Genomic DNA, 18,368 nt, shown 5'->3' with positions numbered 1-18,368 from the left:
AACACGCCAAAGATCGGCTGGCAGGTTCTCATCATCTCACAAACAACAAGTGGACAGGCCTGAGGTTTGTGGGAAGTCTGGTCCATGACCCATGCCTGTTCACAGTCTATTAAGTGTGATAGGTCTTGACTAAGTGGCCCTTTATCTGTGTAAGTTTCTTCATCTGAACCTGATGATAATATTGCACTGTGTCCGATTAAGAAGTGAGTCGGTGGTCTTTGAGAAAGTTAAATGCTAAACAGTGAAGGCTTCATAAATTGAAAATGATTATTTTCTGAAAATGACCATAAAATTTGGTCTGGTATAAAAGGGCCTAGGACAGCCAATATATCACAGTAGTTTAAGGTGGAACTAGAAAAAATGCTCAGACTCTGTAAGAGATTGTGTACATGATTAATGCTTAGGCCACTGCCAGCAGAAAAGGAGGAACTCCCACAATTGGGGATTGTGATTGTATTTACAGTACATTGACTTCGATGGATGCCCACACTCAGAGAAGTAATGTGTAGAAGGCTAGAAAAGGCCTGTTTTCAAATGTGGGTGCTGAGTACAAATTTCCCTTTGTGTTCTGAAAAGGTGTCAATGCATAATGACTTGTCTTTTTTTTGTGGGGGTAGGGTTGGTGGGGATTACTCTCCTATGTATGAGTGAAGAGACAAATGGCTTTCCTTGTCAATTCTCACTATCTGTATGGGTCTGGAGAATCACCACTGAGAAGTGTATCCCTTATTACCTTATTACACAGCTTCAATAAGCAGTTGCTTCCAAAAGGATTGATTCATAGGTGATTTTAGAAATAATGTTGGCCTCAAATGACCCCTTGAACATGCATCAGGGTGTAATTTCTGAATGTCTCGTGAAACCATGCTCTTATCATTTTCAAGGCCTGTGGGTCTCAAAGACAAAAAGAATGCATATAATAATCACCTAGAAATCTCTGCCTGCCCACAGCTTAGAACTCCCCTCATCCTATAACCCTATGTGCTTTCAGTAAGTGTGTGTTTCATGTGTAGCCCCTGGAGGGAAGAAAGACATTAAAATAATGTGTAGTAGATGGGAGAAGGAGAGAAGCACCAAATACACAAAGTGTCTCCCCAGGTAATTCTGGTTTTCCTAGATCTCCAAATTTCCCCAGACCCCACCATTTTATATGTAAAGGAGCACACAGCTAGCAAATCATTCAGAACCAAGAACCTCACTCTTTCACTGACAGTTGGAATAACATGGATCATATAAAAAAGAACTAGCATACCAAAGCCACCAACAGGGCATTGTTAATCTGTTCCAGCTGATTTGATCTAAATCCAGGAAAACAGTAGCCCCTTCAAAGGTGCCAACTCTGACTAGTGTTAGTGACTGCAGGGAACTGTGCCAGTCTGAATAAGAACTCCCCAAGATGTCTGCCTCCTAATCCCCAGAACATGTGAATGTTATCATGTCTAGCAAAAGAGACTGTCGATGTGATTTAATTAAGGATCTTGAGATGGGGAGATTATCCTGGGTTATCTGGATCGGTCTGATTGTCCCTTAAAGAGGGAAGCAAGAGATGAGAGAGGAGAAGGCGATGCGATGACAGAAGCAGCGAATAGTGTGATGCACTTTGAAGATGGAGAGGAGCAGGGGTGGGGGGCATAAACCAAGGAATGCAGGTGGCCATTAGAAGCCGAATATATCAATGAAGGAGATTCTTCCCTCAGAACTTCCAGAAGGAACTAGCCCTGCTGAAACACTGACTTGAGCCTAATGAAACTGATTTCAGACTTCTGATCTCCAAAACTGTAAGATAATAGGTTTATGTTGTTTTAGGCCACTAACTTAGTGGTAATTTGTTATAGTAGCAATAGAAAACTAACACAAGATCTCTACGTCAAAAAGAATTGGCAGAATAATCAATGGAAGAGTGATGCTGGTTGTGGGTTACAGTGGGAGCAGTGAGAATCAGCATCCCTGCAATTGCCAATTTTAGTTTTCCCTTCAGGTGGACACACGAATTCCCTTGCCAGCAGAAGAGTAGATGAGAGTGACAGGGTGCCTGAGGTGGCAGTGATCTGTGCATGTGCTATTTAATAGTCAAAAATGGGCAAGTCATTTTCATACAACTTCTAGAAAAAACTTCCATCTATAAACCACAATTTTCACCGACGCAAAGGCTCTAAGTTTCATTTCACTGATTCTGAATTCTTCATTGAATCTCAGTGCTTCAAGATGGATACTGCCAGAAAACCTATGATGCTTTCACCCGTATGATTTGTTAATTGTCTCCTAGACTATTGATGTCTTTAACTACTGGATTTCAAATGCAGACAGACCTATATTCATAACTTTGGAGAAGTTAAGAACTTTGGGCTTTTATGTTTCTGTTTTCCAGTTTATAGATAGAGATCATAGCTTTTAGAAGAAGAGTGGGTATGTAAGTCAGCACAGGTTGTGAAGTGCACAACTATGAGTGTATCCATGATGTGAATGGCATCTCCTGTATCTTTGCCTTGTACAACCTGCACAACCCTATGAGCAGCCCTGGGTGTGAGAATTGAGAGAAAATGACACAATTAGAACAATGCCTGGAACATAGTAAGCACTCATAAAATTTATTATGTACTGTTTCAGTACAAAATTATATAGAAAAGTAGTAAAACATTTACACTTAGGGAAAACTGGAGGATGTTGCCTGTTTTACTAAAAACAAAAATCAAAATATCTGTCTAGCTGACTTCTACTTTGCCTACAGCTTAAAAACAAACAATTTTCTAATGAAATCCTTCATTCTAATTCTACTTCTGCTTCCACCTAAGTGTTTAATGTTTTGGTTTTTGTGTGTATTTTTGTTTGTTTGTTTTGTTTTGTTTTGTTTTTTGATCCTGACAAGTGCTCTGTGAAACCCATCTCTGAATTCTATAGTCTATCTAAAATTTGAGGTAATACCAATAGGTAGAGGGTAACTTGTGGAATTTGAGGGCTAAAGAACAGAGAAAAGATTTATGTCTTAGATTTTCTCAGAAACCTAGTTTGTGTATTGAGAAAAGTTATCACTACTCCCTACACATACACCACACACATATGCACACACACACACTCACACATACACAAGCAACAACCAGCAGCAGTAGCAAGTACGATAATATAAATGTGATAATAATAATAATAACAGCAACTTAACTATAAGTATTCCCCCAGGCTTATGCCTAAACAGATCTCTAAAGCAAGACCTGTGCTTGTTTCATAAGCAAATACAACTTGAAACCAGAAAGATTATCATCACCATGCACAAATTGGAGCTTCTGGAATTTTTGCTTTTAATAATAGACCATCTCCATGTGACAATTTCAAAATAAGAAATAGAATTGGTTTTGTGCCCACGCAGAGTATCTGTCTTATAATTTCAACTGTATTTGGTAAAGGGCCTTGGTTCTTCCCCAATTTTCCCCCATCTACTTGCTGACTTCCAAAGTTCCTTTCACAGGATAAACACCCCTTTGTTGCTAAAATGAAAAAAAAAAAAAAAAAGTAAGACTTTAGCACCCCTGGAGTATGTACAGAGGCAATGCTAGAGTTTGTATAACCATGTTGTTTTTTCCCACTTGGGTCTGAATAGAAAACGTTTCCCAGCCTTCTTTGCAGTTAGATGAGCCTGTGTGTCAGAGTTCTGGAATGTGGGTGGGAATGATGTGTGCCAATTATTTCCTGATCAATGTAACCTTCCACAGTAGCCTCCATTATCATTCCCTTCCTTTGTCTGAAGTCAAGATGCAATGGATCTAGAAGATGACTCTGAAGCCTTAGGGGATAGAAGATGCCCTAGAAAGAAGGAGCCTGGGCCCTCAAATGACCATGTGGTGGTACACAGCCTACCACTCCACAATCCACCTCGATTATGATGTGAGGGAGGAATAAACTTTATTGTGTTAAGTCCCTGAGATATATTTTGTTATTGTAGCAGTTAGGCAGCCCTGACTAATATGGAACCTGACAAACAGAAATGAGGAAAAATAAACAACCTTCAGAAAAATATTTTCCCTCATTCATGGAGCAACACATTTTCCAGGCTTGAATCCCAGAATAATTCATTCTGAATTACTAAGAATGGTCGTTGTTTATTATTCACTAGCTGATTTTCCTAGGACTTTTATAGGGTCCTCAAACCTTGAGAAGGGCAATTCACAAGAGAGTACTATCCAGAGGCAGAAAGTTTCCTAATTAAAGTTTCATGTTGAATAGTAGAAGAATAGTTTTTCCTTGGTTGAGTTTAGTACCTCTTTTTATCTCATCATTTTTGTTTGCATCAATGATAATGACTTTTTGCTTTTGAATCTAATGTCACAATTACAGGTAAGGGGTTCTTGTAGTATCCTTGTAGAACTAAATCATTAATTCTGGAACATTTATATTAACAAAAAATCTGGCACTAAATATAAATCAACTCCATATAAGAAGTTGAAGAACAAGCTTGAACAAAAGCAACAACTACACACACACACATGCACATATACAGTTTATGTATGCATATATTTTATACACTTTTTAAATAAAAAATGTTATAGACAAGACTAGACAGTAATATAGTCAGCAAATCTAAGAAATAACTGAACTTTAGTCAAGTTAGTTTTTACTGCCAGGTAAGCACTGTGATTTTTAAATAAAGAAATCAAAAGCTAAATTTTTTAATAAGATAGCATTATTTGTAGAGGGAGAAGGAAAAGAAAAATTAACATTTGCTGAACACCAACTACATGCCAAATATTGAAGCATGTAAAATATGTGGATTTGTGTATTTATAACTATATGGCAGATATCACAATCCTTGTTTTAATGCTAAGAAATCAAGCTCAAACCAAGTAAGTCATTTACCCAAGGCCACTTGGCTAATAAATGGCATTATTGGGATACAGACAAAAATGTTTTTCCAAAGTTCACATTCATTTCACTCTACTATCTTGCAGCGTTGAATTTGAGTCTTAGAAAATAAATAAAATAAGAATAACTAAGTCTAAACTAAGACTCTCAAAAGTTCCATTTGTTGTATTATAAATAACCATCAAAATGTGAAATCTACCATCTAGCTTGGCATGTGGATTGGCTGAGCTTTGAGTTTAGGATTTAGAATGCAGAGAAAGAAGGAGGGAGGGTATTGAGGGTAAAAGACAAAGAAATAATATCTCAAGAAAAAAAAATCCCAGCACCATAAGCTTCTGGTATCATTTCATCCATTTCCTGTGACCTTAAGTAAAGGTTTATGCACTGTAATACATTGTTCATTTTGTGGGGACACATATTGAGGTTGTGTTTCTTGAGGCTGTTGTGTGAGGAAGTCTGCTGGTTAGTGGACCTCCTAACCAGCCAGCAACTAAATCAAACCCTGGTCTTTGCTCTCTATTGCATTCATGGTAACTCACTCCCATCAATGGCTAAGAAGATCTTTTAATCACTTGAATTTTATCTTAGTGTATTTTATGGGAGGCAGACTGTGTAGTGGGTAAAAGTAAACTCAGTATCCAGATTGCCTGAGTTCAAATCCCATCTCCAATACTTACTAGCTGTGTAATTTGGGCAAGATATATTTAACCTCTCCATGCCTCAGTTTTCTCATCTGTAAGATAGGGATAATAAAAATTCTGAACTCAGGATTATTATAAGGATTAAATTAGTCAGTGTGTATGGAATAGTTCCTACAATATAGAAACTGCTAAATGGGTAACTATTATTAAGGGGAAATATATGCTATAGATGTTTTCATGAATTAAGTAAACCACGCTGTCATGGGACTTATTCTATATGAATAGCAAGAGATAAAAAGGATGAAGGAGAAATTTTTGGACTTGAAAAGGGGAATATTATTATGTTATCAAAGATTTAGGGGCTATAAAATGCAAAAGATATAATTAAGCTTTTTGTTTTGTTTTGTTTATAATCTGCAGCAGAAAATACCAAACCATTTCACAGATATTCTCTGTCCTTAAAAAGACAAAGCAAGTCCGTGAGACCATTTGGTATTTTGTTTTTAAACCTGAGCCCTACTTAATTGAGCTATAACTGGCCAGCTGTATCATCCTCTTATTTCTGGTGGTAATCGAAAGAGAAGAAAGGGAGGGTTGGCTAAGTGCCACAAATGAGGTGAAGTCAGGGAGAGGAATAAGAGTCAAGGATAGGGCAGTGTCAGAAATGGCTGGCAAGTATGTGTTGTATCAATAATGAAATTTCAAAGATATCTTTTTCACTCACCTTAATAAAATTCCCATGATAACAAAATTGCTGGGTTAGAGCAGCCTTTCTCATTATCCCTTCCAGCCTATAATTCTGTGATTAATTGGCAGGCCCTCTACCTCAGTGCTTGATCTGCCCTCATTTTGGGGAGATAGATTATTATTGTAACCACTGTTTTTATTAAAGATCTCTGGCCTCTGATTTCTTTAAAATATGTCGCATCTCTACCCCTTCCTCCTCTGGGTATCTTACTCCATAGGATCCAAACTCAATGATTTATGACACACTTTGCTGACAGGAGATCCTGAGAACCCATTTTGAAAATGAAGGCAGCAAACAACTTCTCAATGTATTTCCCAATTTTAAAAGCTTTCATTATATAGCACATTTCAGGCTAAGAATGTTAAAATTTATCATAGTTTCAGTAATTGTAGCTTCCTCTGGATACAAATTCAATGCCTGGCACCATATAGAATCATTTGTAAAATGTGTATTTTGTTGGGCCCTCAGTAGGAAGCTTGCCAGACAATACATTTAATTAAGAACATGAAGAAGAATAATTGTGGCCTGTCAGAGTGTATTATCATCACTCTTAAGTTCTACATGCGCTTAAGATACTGGCATCGTAACAAGATATATATTTAAAGCTAGAGACAATTTCCTTTTCATCTGCCCAGGATTTTTATACAGGGAAATATATTATTTTGAGGGGAAGGGTACACTAGCTACATTCCTTTGATATAGCACTTTGTCCATTGTTTAAGCAAAGAGTGTGTTAGCTGCTGTCCTTAGAAACAACCTTTGTCCATTGTTTAAGACCATGAAAATTGATACATTGCCTTTAAGGAGCTTACACAGCTTTATTTAAGTTTAGCTTTCTCTGGAGATGCATAGAAATAATGAAATGCAATGCCATTCTCAAATATATAACCATGCACATAACATCCAGGCCTGCCTGATGTGTAAAGTAAAATTTGATAAGAGCAACTCAGATGAAGTATTGTAATGCTTGATGTTGATTAAGAATAAAGAAACATATGTCAGCAGATTCAAAGAAAAGTGTGGTGATCATCATCTGAGGCCAGGTATTCATTGCATTAGATGTGCTGTTTCGTTTTTAAAGGAAAACTTGCTTGTAATGAATTTAAGAAGCCCCATGGAGAAGGTACAATAAAGGGCCTTTTTACACATACAGGGCAAAAGCATTTTGGTGTTCAGGTTTTTAGGTTTAGAATTCGCTGATAATTTAGCCTTGCAAGAATCCCCTCTGATTTTTTTCACTACATAATATTATTCTCCTTAGTGAACAAAGATTTTCCTCTAATAAGATATCTTATCAGATTTTATATTAGAGTATCCTCAAGACCAGCTTGAAATATGACCATATCATATAATAAACAAAGATTTTTTTCCATCCCCCTTCTAATTCCACTCTATCTTTACTCCTTAAAAGCTTCCCTTTCTAACTTTGACCCAACTTTTTCTTCTCTCCCACCTCTTCACTATTCTCACCATCCTACCCACACCCATCAAAACATTTGCTTTAGTGAGTAGTTTCTTCAGGGTCTCATTCTCCATTGGAGAAGAGACGGAAATCAAATTGGAACTCTGACAGTAAGTGTGGTGACCACTTGAATGTTTTCAGGTGCCTATCTTGATTCCCCTTCTGTGGGTGATAGCACAATAAGTTTGTATTTAGAAATAGCAACTGCTTATACTTGTCTGTTTTGATGGGATTGCAAACCAAGCTGCCTTTCCCACAGTCTCTGCCTGGAACCCAACTGAGAGGTGGACAAATGTTTCAAGTTGGACAATCAGACAATCAGAGTTTCTCTTCTTAGGGTCATATCTTAGGAGTCATCTAACGCAAAAGTTCTCACAGAAAGGACTGTTGACTTTTTCCTGCAATTTAGCTCCCTGATGCTATGTTGGTTCTTGTACTTTTGGGCACCTGGTTCTCTGATTCTGCTATTAATTTTAAAATTAATTAGTATCCTTCTTATTAATTTATTTTCTGCTTATATTAACTAGTTTTTGTTACTTTCATATACAGAATTATTGCTAAGACAGTGATCTGATTAGTTAAGATCTTTAATTAAAGAGTTTGTGCTGTTATAGGCAATATAGTTTCATTATAGAAATGAGTACAGCGAAGGACAGAATATATATGCCACAAATGTTCTTGGGTTTCAGAAGAAGGAAAACTCCCATGTACTTAGAGACATTTGTAATGGCTGTCAATAGAGGGTTAGGAAATGGACATAAAGAAATACAGAGAGGATTGGCTATAAGAGGATGGAAGAGTTGCATTCATTCTGGTAACCATTCATTTATTTTTCAGGAAAGAGAAGAGAAAAAAAGTGCCTTTATCTTATCCTAGCTCAATTATGCACATCTCATTTTTAAAGAGTGGGGCTCAGGGTAAAAAGATCTAGAAGGAGAGTTACTTGATTATGCTTTTGCAGTCATATGTCAAAGCAAGTACCCATTTTCAGCTGCAGAAATGCTAATCTGTGTCAAAATGGTCAGTTACCTAAGAACAAAATGGAAAATTGTTCTAAAAATGTAAGAAGTGTATGATTTCTTTTTACCTTGCCAAATCCTGAAACAAATCCAACTTTTATTCCATGGCATTAAGAACCAAAATTGTTTTAAAGTAATGGCAACTTATATTTTTGTGTGTTTATTTTGTATAAATAAACTTTGTAGAAATTAACCCATTTTGTAGAAATTAACTCATTTAGTCCTTAGATTGATTCTATGTGGTGTCTGTCTATTATGATAGAGGAAACAGAGGCACAGAGTAGTTATTTATCTGGCTTAACTTATATGGATAGTGAGAAGTGGTCTGTTTCTGAGAAACAGCCCAAGACAGTATGACCCCAGATTCAAACTCTTTACCTCTTTTACTTAGAAAGAGGACAAAGAGGTAAAAAGACTCAGAGAGAATAGAGAGGCCATAAACAAAACATGTAAGGAAGAACATGAGTAGGCTTTTCCTAGGCCTGACTGACTTTCCAGTACTCTCTGAGTTTAGAGTTCCAGTCTTTTTCTACAGATAGGCCAATTCCTGCCCTACTCTCATGTCTAAATCATGATGTTTCAAACAAACAGCATCAGAGGAGTAGGGAAGCCACATGAGGCACTCAAACCACCACTCTGAACTTCCAACTGGAATCTCCTCTTAGGTAATCCAAGCTATGTATATGGATTGTTCAATATACAGCAGCTGATTTTATAACACATATTTCTTCAAAATAAGGCCGGATTATTTAAGATGAACAAAGATGATGTCATTTCACCATTCTGAATTGTCCCTGGGCCTAAATTAATTTTTGAATGAGAGAGATTTTTTACCTATTTCTGTAATACTTTCAGTCTTTTCCCTTGTGTTGATCTTAGAATCAATGGTGTCACTTAGGGAAGGCTTAAAATATTTCCTGTTTGAAGCTGATAGGGCCAGTGTTGGGCCAACTCAGAGAATAACTGAATCTAGGGTCCAATGTCAAAGGCCCTGAATCATATACCTTTTAGGCCTGGACTTTCCATGTTTGACTTAATTAAGGAGGAGAGAAAGTATGATGAAAACAAAATGCAATTATATGAAAGAAGGATTGAAAAGATGAAGATAAAGAATAACACTGCTGATCAAAATGGATTATTGGCTGTATTGAATGTCTAAATTCATGTTACCTCCTAGAATCAAGAAAATACCTTTGTTTTGTGGTATCTGTATCTAACAAGAGTATCTCTGGATAAGATTTACTATAAGGAATACCTGGAAATTAAGCTTGAGTAGAGACCATCTTTTAGACACTTAGGTATGTCCTGAATCCTAACACCACAGGTTTTCATTTATTCATTTAATACTAGAGCAGAATGGATTTTAATTAGAGCCTGTCCAGGGCCCACATTTGCAATGGCCGGATGAGTGTACTTTGGAGTCCAGGTTTTTTGTTTTTTTTTTTTTAATTATACACACCCACACACATAGACACAAACATGTTGGTGGGTGGTAGTGAATTTCTCAACGTAAACCACTGCAACTAACATATGTTCTTTTATTTTCAGGGGAAAGGGGCCACTGAAGCATACAACTGATGTGATCTATGCAGCTAAGATGATATCAGAATCAGGATCAAGGATGGATGTCCTTGCTCGACAGATTGCCAACCAGGTGAGTTCCTTACAAATGGGTAAGGAAAGCTAATTGCTTTCTGCCATTCATATATTGATTAGCTCAAATATTGATTAGATCCATTGCATCAATTTTTTCCTAAAATTATACTTGGATGGTTTTAATATATATTTCATAATTAATAAAAAGTAGTGCACAGTTAATCCTAGGGAATACATAGATCGTTTTTTTTTCCATAGGGCAAATACTAAATATCAGCATTTTGAACTTTGAATGAGTTCTTTTAATTGGTTGTTATAAGCAAATGTAGTTTTTCTTTTTTCTTCTGGATATCTTAGATTTCCTATTTTTGCTCTTTAAAATTATACTTTCCAAATTCTATTATTTTAGATTTTCTGGCATTCTTAGTAAAATTGCAACAAAAATAGTAATTAGTAGTAGAATTCTGAAAGTCCACTTTTCTAAGCAGCAACTACATTATTAGAGTTACCTTCTGCCTAATTTTAATTGAAAAATCTGTCAATTTCATTAGTAATATATCATGAAATTCAATTAATATTTCAGACTGGGTTATAGTATTACTTTACAGATTCTGTATTATTCAACTTCATAATACAAATGTATCTCCCTTTGGGCAAAAATCACTTTTCTTCTTTACTGTGAAACTATTCTGAATTATTTCATGCTTATAAACTTGAGAGAAATTTTATTGGACTGCTTCTGTAGTAGTCAGGGTTCTCTAGGAAAACAGAACCGACAGGAGATATCTGTAAATTTTATGGGATTTTATTAAAACTCTCTTATGCAACTGTGGGGATGCACAAGTCCAAATTCCATAGGGCAGGTTGAAAGGTGGGAACTCCAAAGATTTTCAGTGAATTCCACAGGAGAAGCTATCTGGCTGAGGTAGATGGAAATTCTCTCTTCTGACTGCTGAAATCATCACTTCTCCTTTTATAGCCTTCAAGTGATTGGATGAAATATCTCTCATTGTTGAAGGCAGTCCCCCCAGTTGAATGCAGATGTAATCAGCTATAGATGCAATCAACTTGCTAAAGATTTAAGTCCATGAAATGTCTCCATAGTAACAATCAGGCCAGTGCTCGCTTAACCAAACAATGAGACACCATCACCTGGCTAAGTTGACACATGACCCCAACTATCACAGCTACTTATTTTTCACTGTTTCTATTATTCACTGTTTCAGTCCTCTATTTCTTGGAACAAAAAGAACTCTCCCCTATTGGATATTATATTTGTGGATATAAGGAAGGAGAAACAATGACTAATAGTAAGAGGTACAAATATTATTTTAAAAGTATTTCCTCATATATGTATGTATATATTATATGTATGTATTTTTCAATATCTTGCCATTTGAAGGTTATTTAATTTACCAATAAAAACAAACTCCATCCTAAAGAAGTCAAAGACTCTTGGTCTGAAGACGTAAATGACTGAAGTCAGATCTGCCTATCTTTACCTTCTTTTAGAATCTACTGCATTCATTTTTATGAGACAGACCAAATGATAATGGGATAAGTAAAATCACAATACTTTACACATATTTACATATCCTAAGAGTTTTTTAAATATTGAATACTTTATACCATTGTTTTCCTGTTCATTTTGAAATACATAATTCTCAATGTTCAAATAATTGCATCACTTTGGAGTTTTTCTTATATTGGTACTCTTCTTTATCAGATCAGATCACATTTCAGTAGTATTTCAGTTACATAGCTTTATTTAATTATATCATTGTTTTTGGCATTATTAAAATTGTATGGAAGAAAATGAAACTATTGTTTTACTTCCATAAAGCTTTTAAATTTTAAGAATAGCTTGAAGAAACAGTCACTGACTAATGAAGAATTATGGAGAACCCTCTTTGGCCTTTTCTACTTCATATGAGAGAATGGTTTCACATGAATCACTTTTGTTCTAACAAATAGGATTCTGGAGAATGAAAATTGAGAATAAAGAAACTGACTCAGTTATTTTAGTGACCATGTGAGGAGACTGTCTATGATTGTGCCTCTGACATTGTTAGATAGATCATCATACAAAATGTTAAAGTAGAAATTATACATGAAAATTATTGTGGAATAAAATTGAGTAACATTAGGAGGGCAATTTTGAAAGTATGTAAACATATATAAAAAATCTGCTGGAACATTGGTTCTTTCTATTTTGATCAATCAGGAGGGCAATTTTGAAAGTATGTAAACATATAAAAAATCTGCTGGAACACTGGTTCTTTCTATTTTGATCAATCTAATAGTTCAGAATTTTTAAGCAGTCTTTATGATGCTGTCTAGTCTGTTTTTGCTAGAGTTTCAGAAGGTCAAAATCTATCAATTTCCAATCTCACCCAATGAAGACTTGTGATATAGTCTTCATTGGGTGGGATTAGAAATTCATATAAAGGCATATATATATATATATATAAATTGATATACACACACATACATACATTATATATATATATAATGTTAAATCAATTTTAGTTTCATTCATTCTATAATTTTTTGGAGTCAGAGTTCAAATGTAGAGAGAATGAAAAGAAATCAGATTAGTTGAGGCTTCTAATTCTGCTTGCCTATATTTCTTTTTTCTCTCTTCTTTCCTGCCTTGCTTCCTTAAACAGATCTTTATTGTGCGTATATCACAAACAGGTTACCAAAATGAAATTACCATTAGATAGTTAGAAAGAGACAAGCTAAAACCTTCTGTGTAAACTAGAACTGTTAATGCAGTCTTACTTGTCCCAATAACCCAACATCTCCTGGATAATAGAATTGTGGGTAGCTCAAATATGCCATCCAAGATCATATTTATTTAAGTCTTATAAAACTCTGGTATAAATCTTGTTCCATATACACAGTATACTCCTAAGGACAGGATATTATTAACTATCACAATTCTTAGACTTTATGCTCATGAATTAGTGGAATGATAAGTAGAGGAAGTACACTTCATACAAACCAAGATTCCAGAATTCGTTGGCATATATATTTCTATTCCTTGACTCTAAACTGTAATTCATAACATTAGCAAATATTCTAAATTAGATGAACTGGCTAATACCTCATCATGTAAGAAAAATATACAAAAAAACATTACCTATTAGTCATAGAAGCAGTATGCCCCAAACAGGAAAATGAATAGGGGAGCCAAAATAAAATTAGCATCTGCTCTAGAGTGTTTTGCTCAAGGAGAGAACAAAATTAGACTTTCTGACCCCTGGGTGCCTAATCACTTCTTCACTGTAATTTTGCCAGCAAACTTATCCAGAATATTGAATGGGTACTCCCACCTAATCATACGTGAACACAATTAAATTAATTTTCAGTGTTAAATACATTGACAATCAATGTTAATTCAAGAAAAGATGATATTCTAAAAACAAATATCACTATCCAAATCATACACAATATACTCAATTATGAACAAACAACCCTCAAGTATAATTTATATTGATATTTTGACAAAATATTATTGGTAGCTAACCTCATTTGAATTTCTTCTCTACTAATACAATGAAAGTCAAAAAATTATTTCTATGTTTGGTGTGGAGTGTGTGCAAATAAAATTAATTTAAAAAAAGAAAATACCCACAATGTCTAAAACTATTGTGATAAAACTATACTGAAAAGAAACTTCTAGAGAATTCATTATATCTTTGCAACATGTCTCTCAAGGATATAATTCCTGGATGTATCTTATGAAAGTATGTGTATTTTGATGCTAATATCTATAAGAAATTTATTTTGAGCAGAGATTTTGATAGCTAGATTTGTTATCAAGATTAAAGAATCCCCTACTTTATAAAATATATGCATAACAGTTTCTCAGGAAGTAAAAGGACTAAAGAGATAGTGAATTATTTTATCTGTGTGCATCCTTGAAGTCAGTCAGTCGCCTATATGAGGCATGTTGTTTTTCTGTTTTTTCCCTTTATTAGATCTTTATCATTCTCCTTTAGAATAATGCTTTAAATGTTTTGAGAAGTGATTATATATTCAGGTTAAATCACAGAAACCTATTTATTCCATGTATACAAAACTATAGCCCTAGGAGCCAAAAAATAAGATGTAGATATAGGAGGAAGGGGTTATTAGGTACAGGATGGGGGAAAGGAAAGCATAAGGAAGTTTGTCCTTACAGGTGGTTAGTTGTCTTTAACCAAAAAGTCCAAATAACCAAAGTTTGTCAAAGTTAACTTTCCACTATCCTTTACCCATCCTTCTTCCATACATAGGGTAAAGTTTTTTATGTTTCTTTTGACCCAAATAATTTTTTCAGTTGGTCAATTTCATGCATCAGGAAGGAGGATCTTTGAGTTATAATCTAATACATAGATAAATCATTCCTTCTAAGAATTTCTCATAGAAGTTGTGTGGGTCATATTTTACAAGTGAACATAAAGCTCAAAAGTCAGTTGGTGTACACAATTGCATGGAACTTTGAATAGGAAGTGAGATACAGTAGGTTAGTATAGGCTGGAGTGAAATAGTGACATATCCCAGAGTAATTTGGGCAGATAATAAAAAATATATTTACAGCCTCCCCCTCCCCAGACCCGAGGATCCGGGGGAAGGTACGGATGTGTTGGACATCCTCACCTGGACTGGTGTTGATGTCACAAACATTGGGACTGGCAGTTTGATGTGCTGAGCCCTCGATCATGGGACTTGCCCTTATGAAGCTCATTACTGCAAAGGAGAGGCTAAACTTGCATATAATTGCGCCTAAGGGTCTTCCCCTGAGTACCTCTTTGTTGCTCAGATGTGGCCCTCTCTCTCTCTAACTGAGCCATTTCGACAGATGAACTCACTGTCCTCCCCACTATGTGGGACCTGACTCCCAGGGTTGTAAATCTCCCTGGCAATGAAGAATATGACTCCCGGGGATGAATGTGGACCCAGCATCATGGGACTGAGACTATCTTCTTGACCAAAAGGGGGATGCAAAATGAGATGAAATAGTTTCAGTGGCTGAGAGATTTCAAATGGAGTCGAGAGGTCACTCTGGTGGACATTCTTATGCACTATATAGATAACACGTCTTAGGTTTTAATGTATTGGACTAGCTAGAAGTAAATACCGGAAACTACCAAACTCCAACCCAGCAGTCTGGACTCCTGAAGACAATTATATAATAATGTAGATTACAAGGGGTGACAGTGTGATTGTGAAGACCTTGTGGATCACACCCCCTTTATCTAGTGTATGGATGAGTAGAAAAATGGGGATAAAAACTAAAGGACAAATGGGGTGGGATGGGGATATGACTTGGGTGTTCTTTTTTCACTTTTATTTTTTATTCTTGTTCTGGTTCTTTCTGATGTAAGGAAAATGTTCAGAGATAGATTGTGGTGATGAATGCATAACTATGTTATCGTACTGTGGACAATGGATTGTACACCATGGATGATTGTATGGTGTATGAATGTATTTTAATAAAACTGAATTTAATTAAAAAAAAACAAATTGGATAACAAAAAAAAAAAGTCAGTTGGTGTAGAATTTGCGAAAGTCAGGAATCTTGAAGATAGAAAACATCTTTAATTTGTACTAGTGTTCAAAGTATATGCCACTGACATTTTTCAAAAGTCAGCATGGTCAGTCTAGATCATATGTGTCAATGTTATCCTCTATCTCTAATATCATAAAGGAGTTCTGCTGTATTTTTAACCTTACTTCCCTAGAAACCTTTTTCTGTTCTGTAACTCAGAAATCTCACTTTGCTATATAGCAGTAATAACAGGCATAGCAAAGTGGACAAACATTCAACATTTGTTGAGATTTTTAGGTGTCAAATCATCATGAATTAATGGCTGACCTGATGTTGCAAATGGGAGAGAGGGTGAAGGAGCTTTTCATTGAGGTAGTGTCAGGGTTTAGGGTCAGATGGACATGGACAAGTTTTATCGTACGCTGGATTGAGAGGATGAGATAGGTGAAGTTTATATGTGTTGAGTGTGAGATGTTGACGAAACACTGAAATAGGGTGGGTAAATGTAATAGGAGGTACATGGAATGTCTGAAGACAGAGCTGGATGATAGAGATTTGCTGATGTTTAATGTGAAAGTGATGGATGGAGCCAGGGTGCTTATCTGCTATTGTCCAGGAGGAAGGTGAGAGTGAGAAGATGCTCATGAACAAAACCTGAGAGCACAGAGGCAGGCAAAGGGAAAAATCTTTACAAAACAGGCCATGAGGTCTAAGTCCTCAAGCTAGGAGAAAGTAAAATAATGATGAAAATGAAGGGGTTACAGAATTTCAGGGAGAAAATCCAAAAGCTGCGAACAGTTGAGATAAGAGAAGAACTGCAATATGTGCAATGCATTTAACAAGACCATTAGTGATTGCAATGATATAAATTTCTGCCACCTGGAAAGGTTGAAGCCAATTTCCAGTGTAATGAGGAAAAGAGGAAACAGCTCTGAACGTTTTTAGAAGGCCTGATCCTGAACAAAAGGAGAGATGGGATAACAGGGTTAAAGGTGAGTTTTTGTTTTGAGAGGCTTAATACCTTGATAGATTCAAGGGAAGATGAAAGACACTTGAAAAGTACAGGAAACAATAGGATCATTGATGAACTAAAATCCCAAGGAGAGTGAAATGGGACAGCCTCTGCCTTGGAGAGCCAGTGGAGAAATGAGCCCTGGGCCAAGGGAAAGGTCATGGACACAAAGTGCTTTTGCTGCCCCTGAGTGCTTGCAATTTCTATTCTAGAACTTCACAGTGACACCTCATACTTGTCACGAACAAACTTTGCCAAAATAGCAGAATTTAAACTGCTTTCTGTGATTTCAAATACCATTTTAAACATGTTTTAAGTAATGTTTATACTCCAGTATGTGCAAAAATAGGTAAGATTATGGAATAAAGTCTTCACAGTGTTCAAATTGCAAATTTACTTGCAAAATTTAATCTGAAAGGTAATCAATACTTTTCACTTTTCCCTTCATTCCTAAACAATGTATTCTGTATTGGTACCAAGCATCTTATTGGGAGAGTGAAAGCTGGTTTAAAGTAAGAAAACAACTTAGGCTGAAATGCCATCTGCTTGCCTGAAGTGGGTGTCCTAGTGCTTAATAAAACTTAGTTTGCAAAAATAAATCCATGCCTTAAAGAGCTAACCAGATGTCCTGGTCAACATCTCCTGTCTCAACAAAATAGGCAACAATAAACCAAAGTATATTAAGATATTCTACAACTTGATTTGCCTAAAAGCCCCTAGCACTATTCCTTTTAAAGTTAATTCTATATAAATTTATTTGGAAAAATGTTAAATGCAAGGGATGGCCTACCAATCTAGGTCCCTCAAGTAAAAATGTAAAAATTGGAAAAATATCATTTGATTTTAATAAAGTAGGTGTGCTGGTTTGAATGTATTATGTCCCCCAGAAAAAGCCATATTCTTTGATGCAATCTTGTGGGGCAGACATTTTAGTGCTGATTAGATTGGAATTCTTTGAGTGTTTCCATGGAGATGTGCCCCACCCAGCTCTAAGTGATAACTCTGATGAGATAATTTCCATGAAGGTGTGGCCCTGCCCATTCAGCGTGGGCCTTGATTACTGGAGCAGTACATAAGCTCAGACAGAAGGAGCCAGCTTGCTACAGCCAAGAGGGACACTCTGAAGAACGCCCCGAAGCTGAGAGAGGAACTGCAGTTTGAAGATGGCCATTGAAAGCAGACTCTTGTTCTGGAGAAGCTAAGAGAGGACAAATACTCCAAGTGCAACTAAGAGTGACATTTTTGAGGAACTGCAGCTTAGAGAGGAATGTCCTGGGAGAAAGCCATTTTGAAACCAGAACTTTGGGGCAGACGCCAGCCGCGTGCCTTCCCAGCTAACAGAGGTTTTCCGGATGCCATTGGCCATCCTCCAGTGAAGGTACCCGATTGCTGATGTGCTACCTTGGACACTTTATGGCCTTAAGACTGTAACTGTGTAACCAGATAAATCCCCTTTATAAAAGCCGATACATTTCTGGTGTTTTGCATTCCGGCAGCATT

At 36.1% G+C, this 18,368-nt stretch overlaps 1 protein-coding gene across 4 annotated transcripts in view; it reads left to right on the top strand.

The window, feature by feature from the left end:
* Positions 1–18,368, top strand: part of CTNNA3 (catenin alpha 3) — a 1,946,492-nt gene that overhangs the window by 1,845,992 nt on the left and 82,132 nt on the right. For all 4 annotated transcript variants that reach the window (XM_037805370.1, XM_037805369.1, XM_037805372.1 and 1 more), the window contains one exon: positions 10,270–10,375. In XM_037805370.1, coding sequence (XP_037661298.1) covers positions 10,270–10,375 — 106 coding nt within the window. The remainder of the gene's footprint in view (positions 1–10,269; positions 10,376–18,368) is intronic.

This window comes from Choloepus didactylus, chromosome 15, assembly GCF_015220235.1.
Source record: "Choloepus didactylus isolate mChoDid1 chromosome 15, mChoDid1.pri, whole genome shotgun sequence".
Lineage (NCBI taxonomy): Eukaryota > Metazoa > Chordata > Mammalia > Pilosa > Megalonychidae > Choloepus > Choloepus didactylus.
This window is presented reverse-complemented; position numbering and strand designations above follow the sequence as displayed.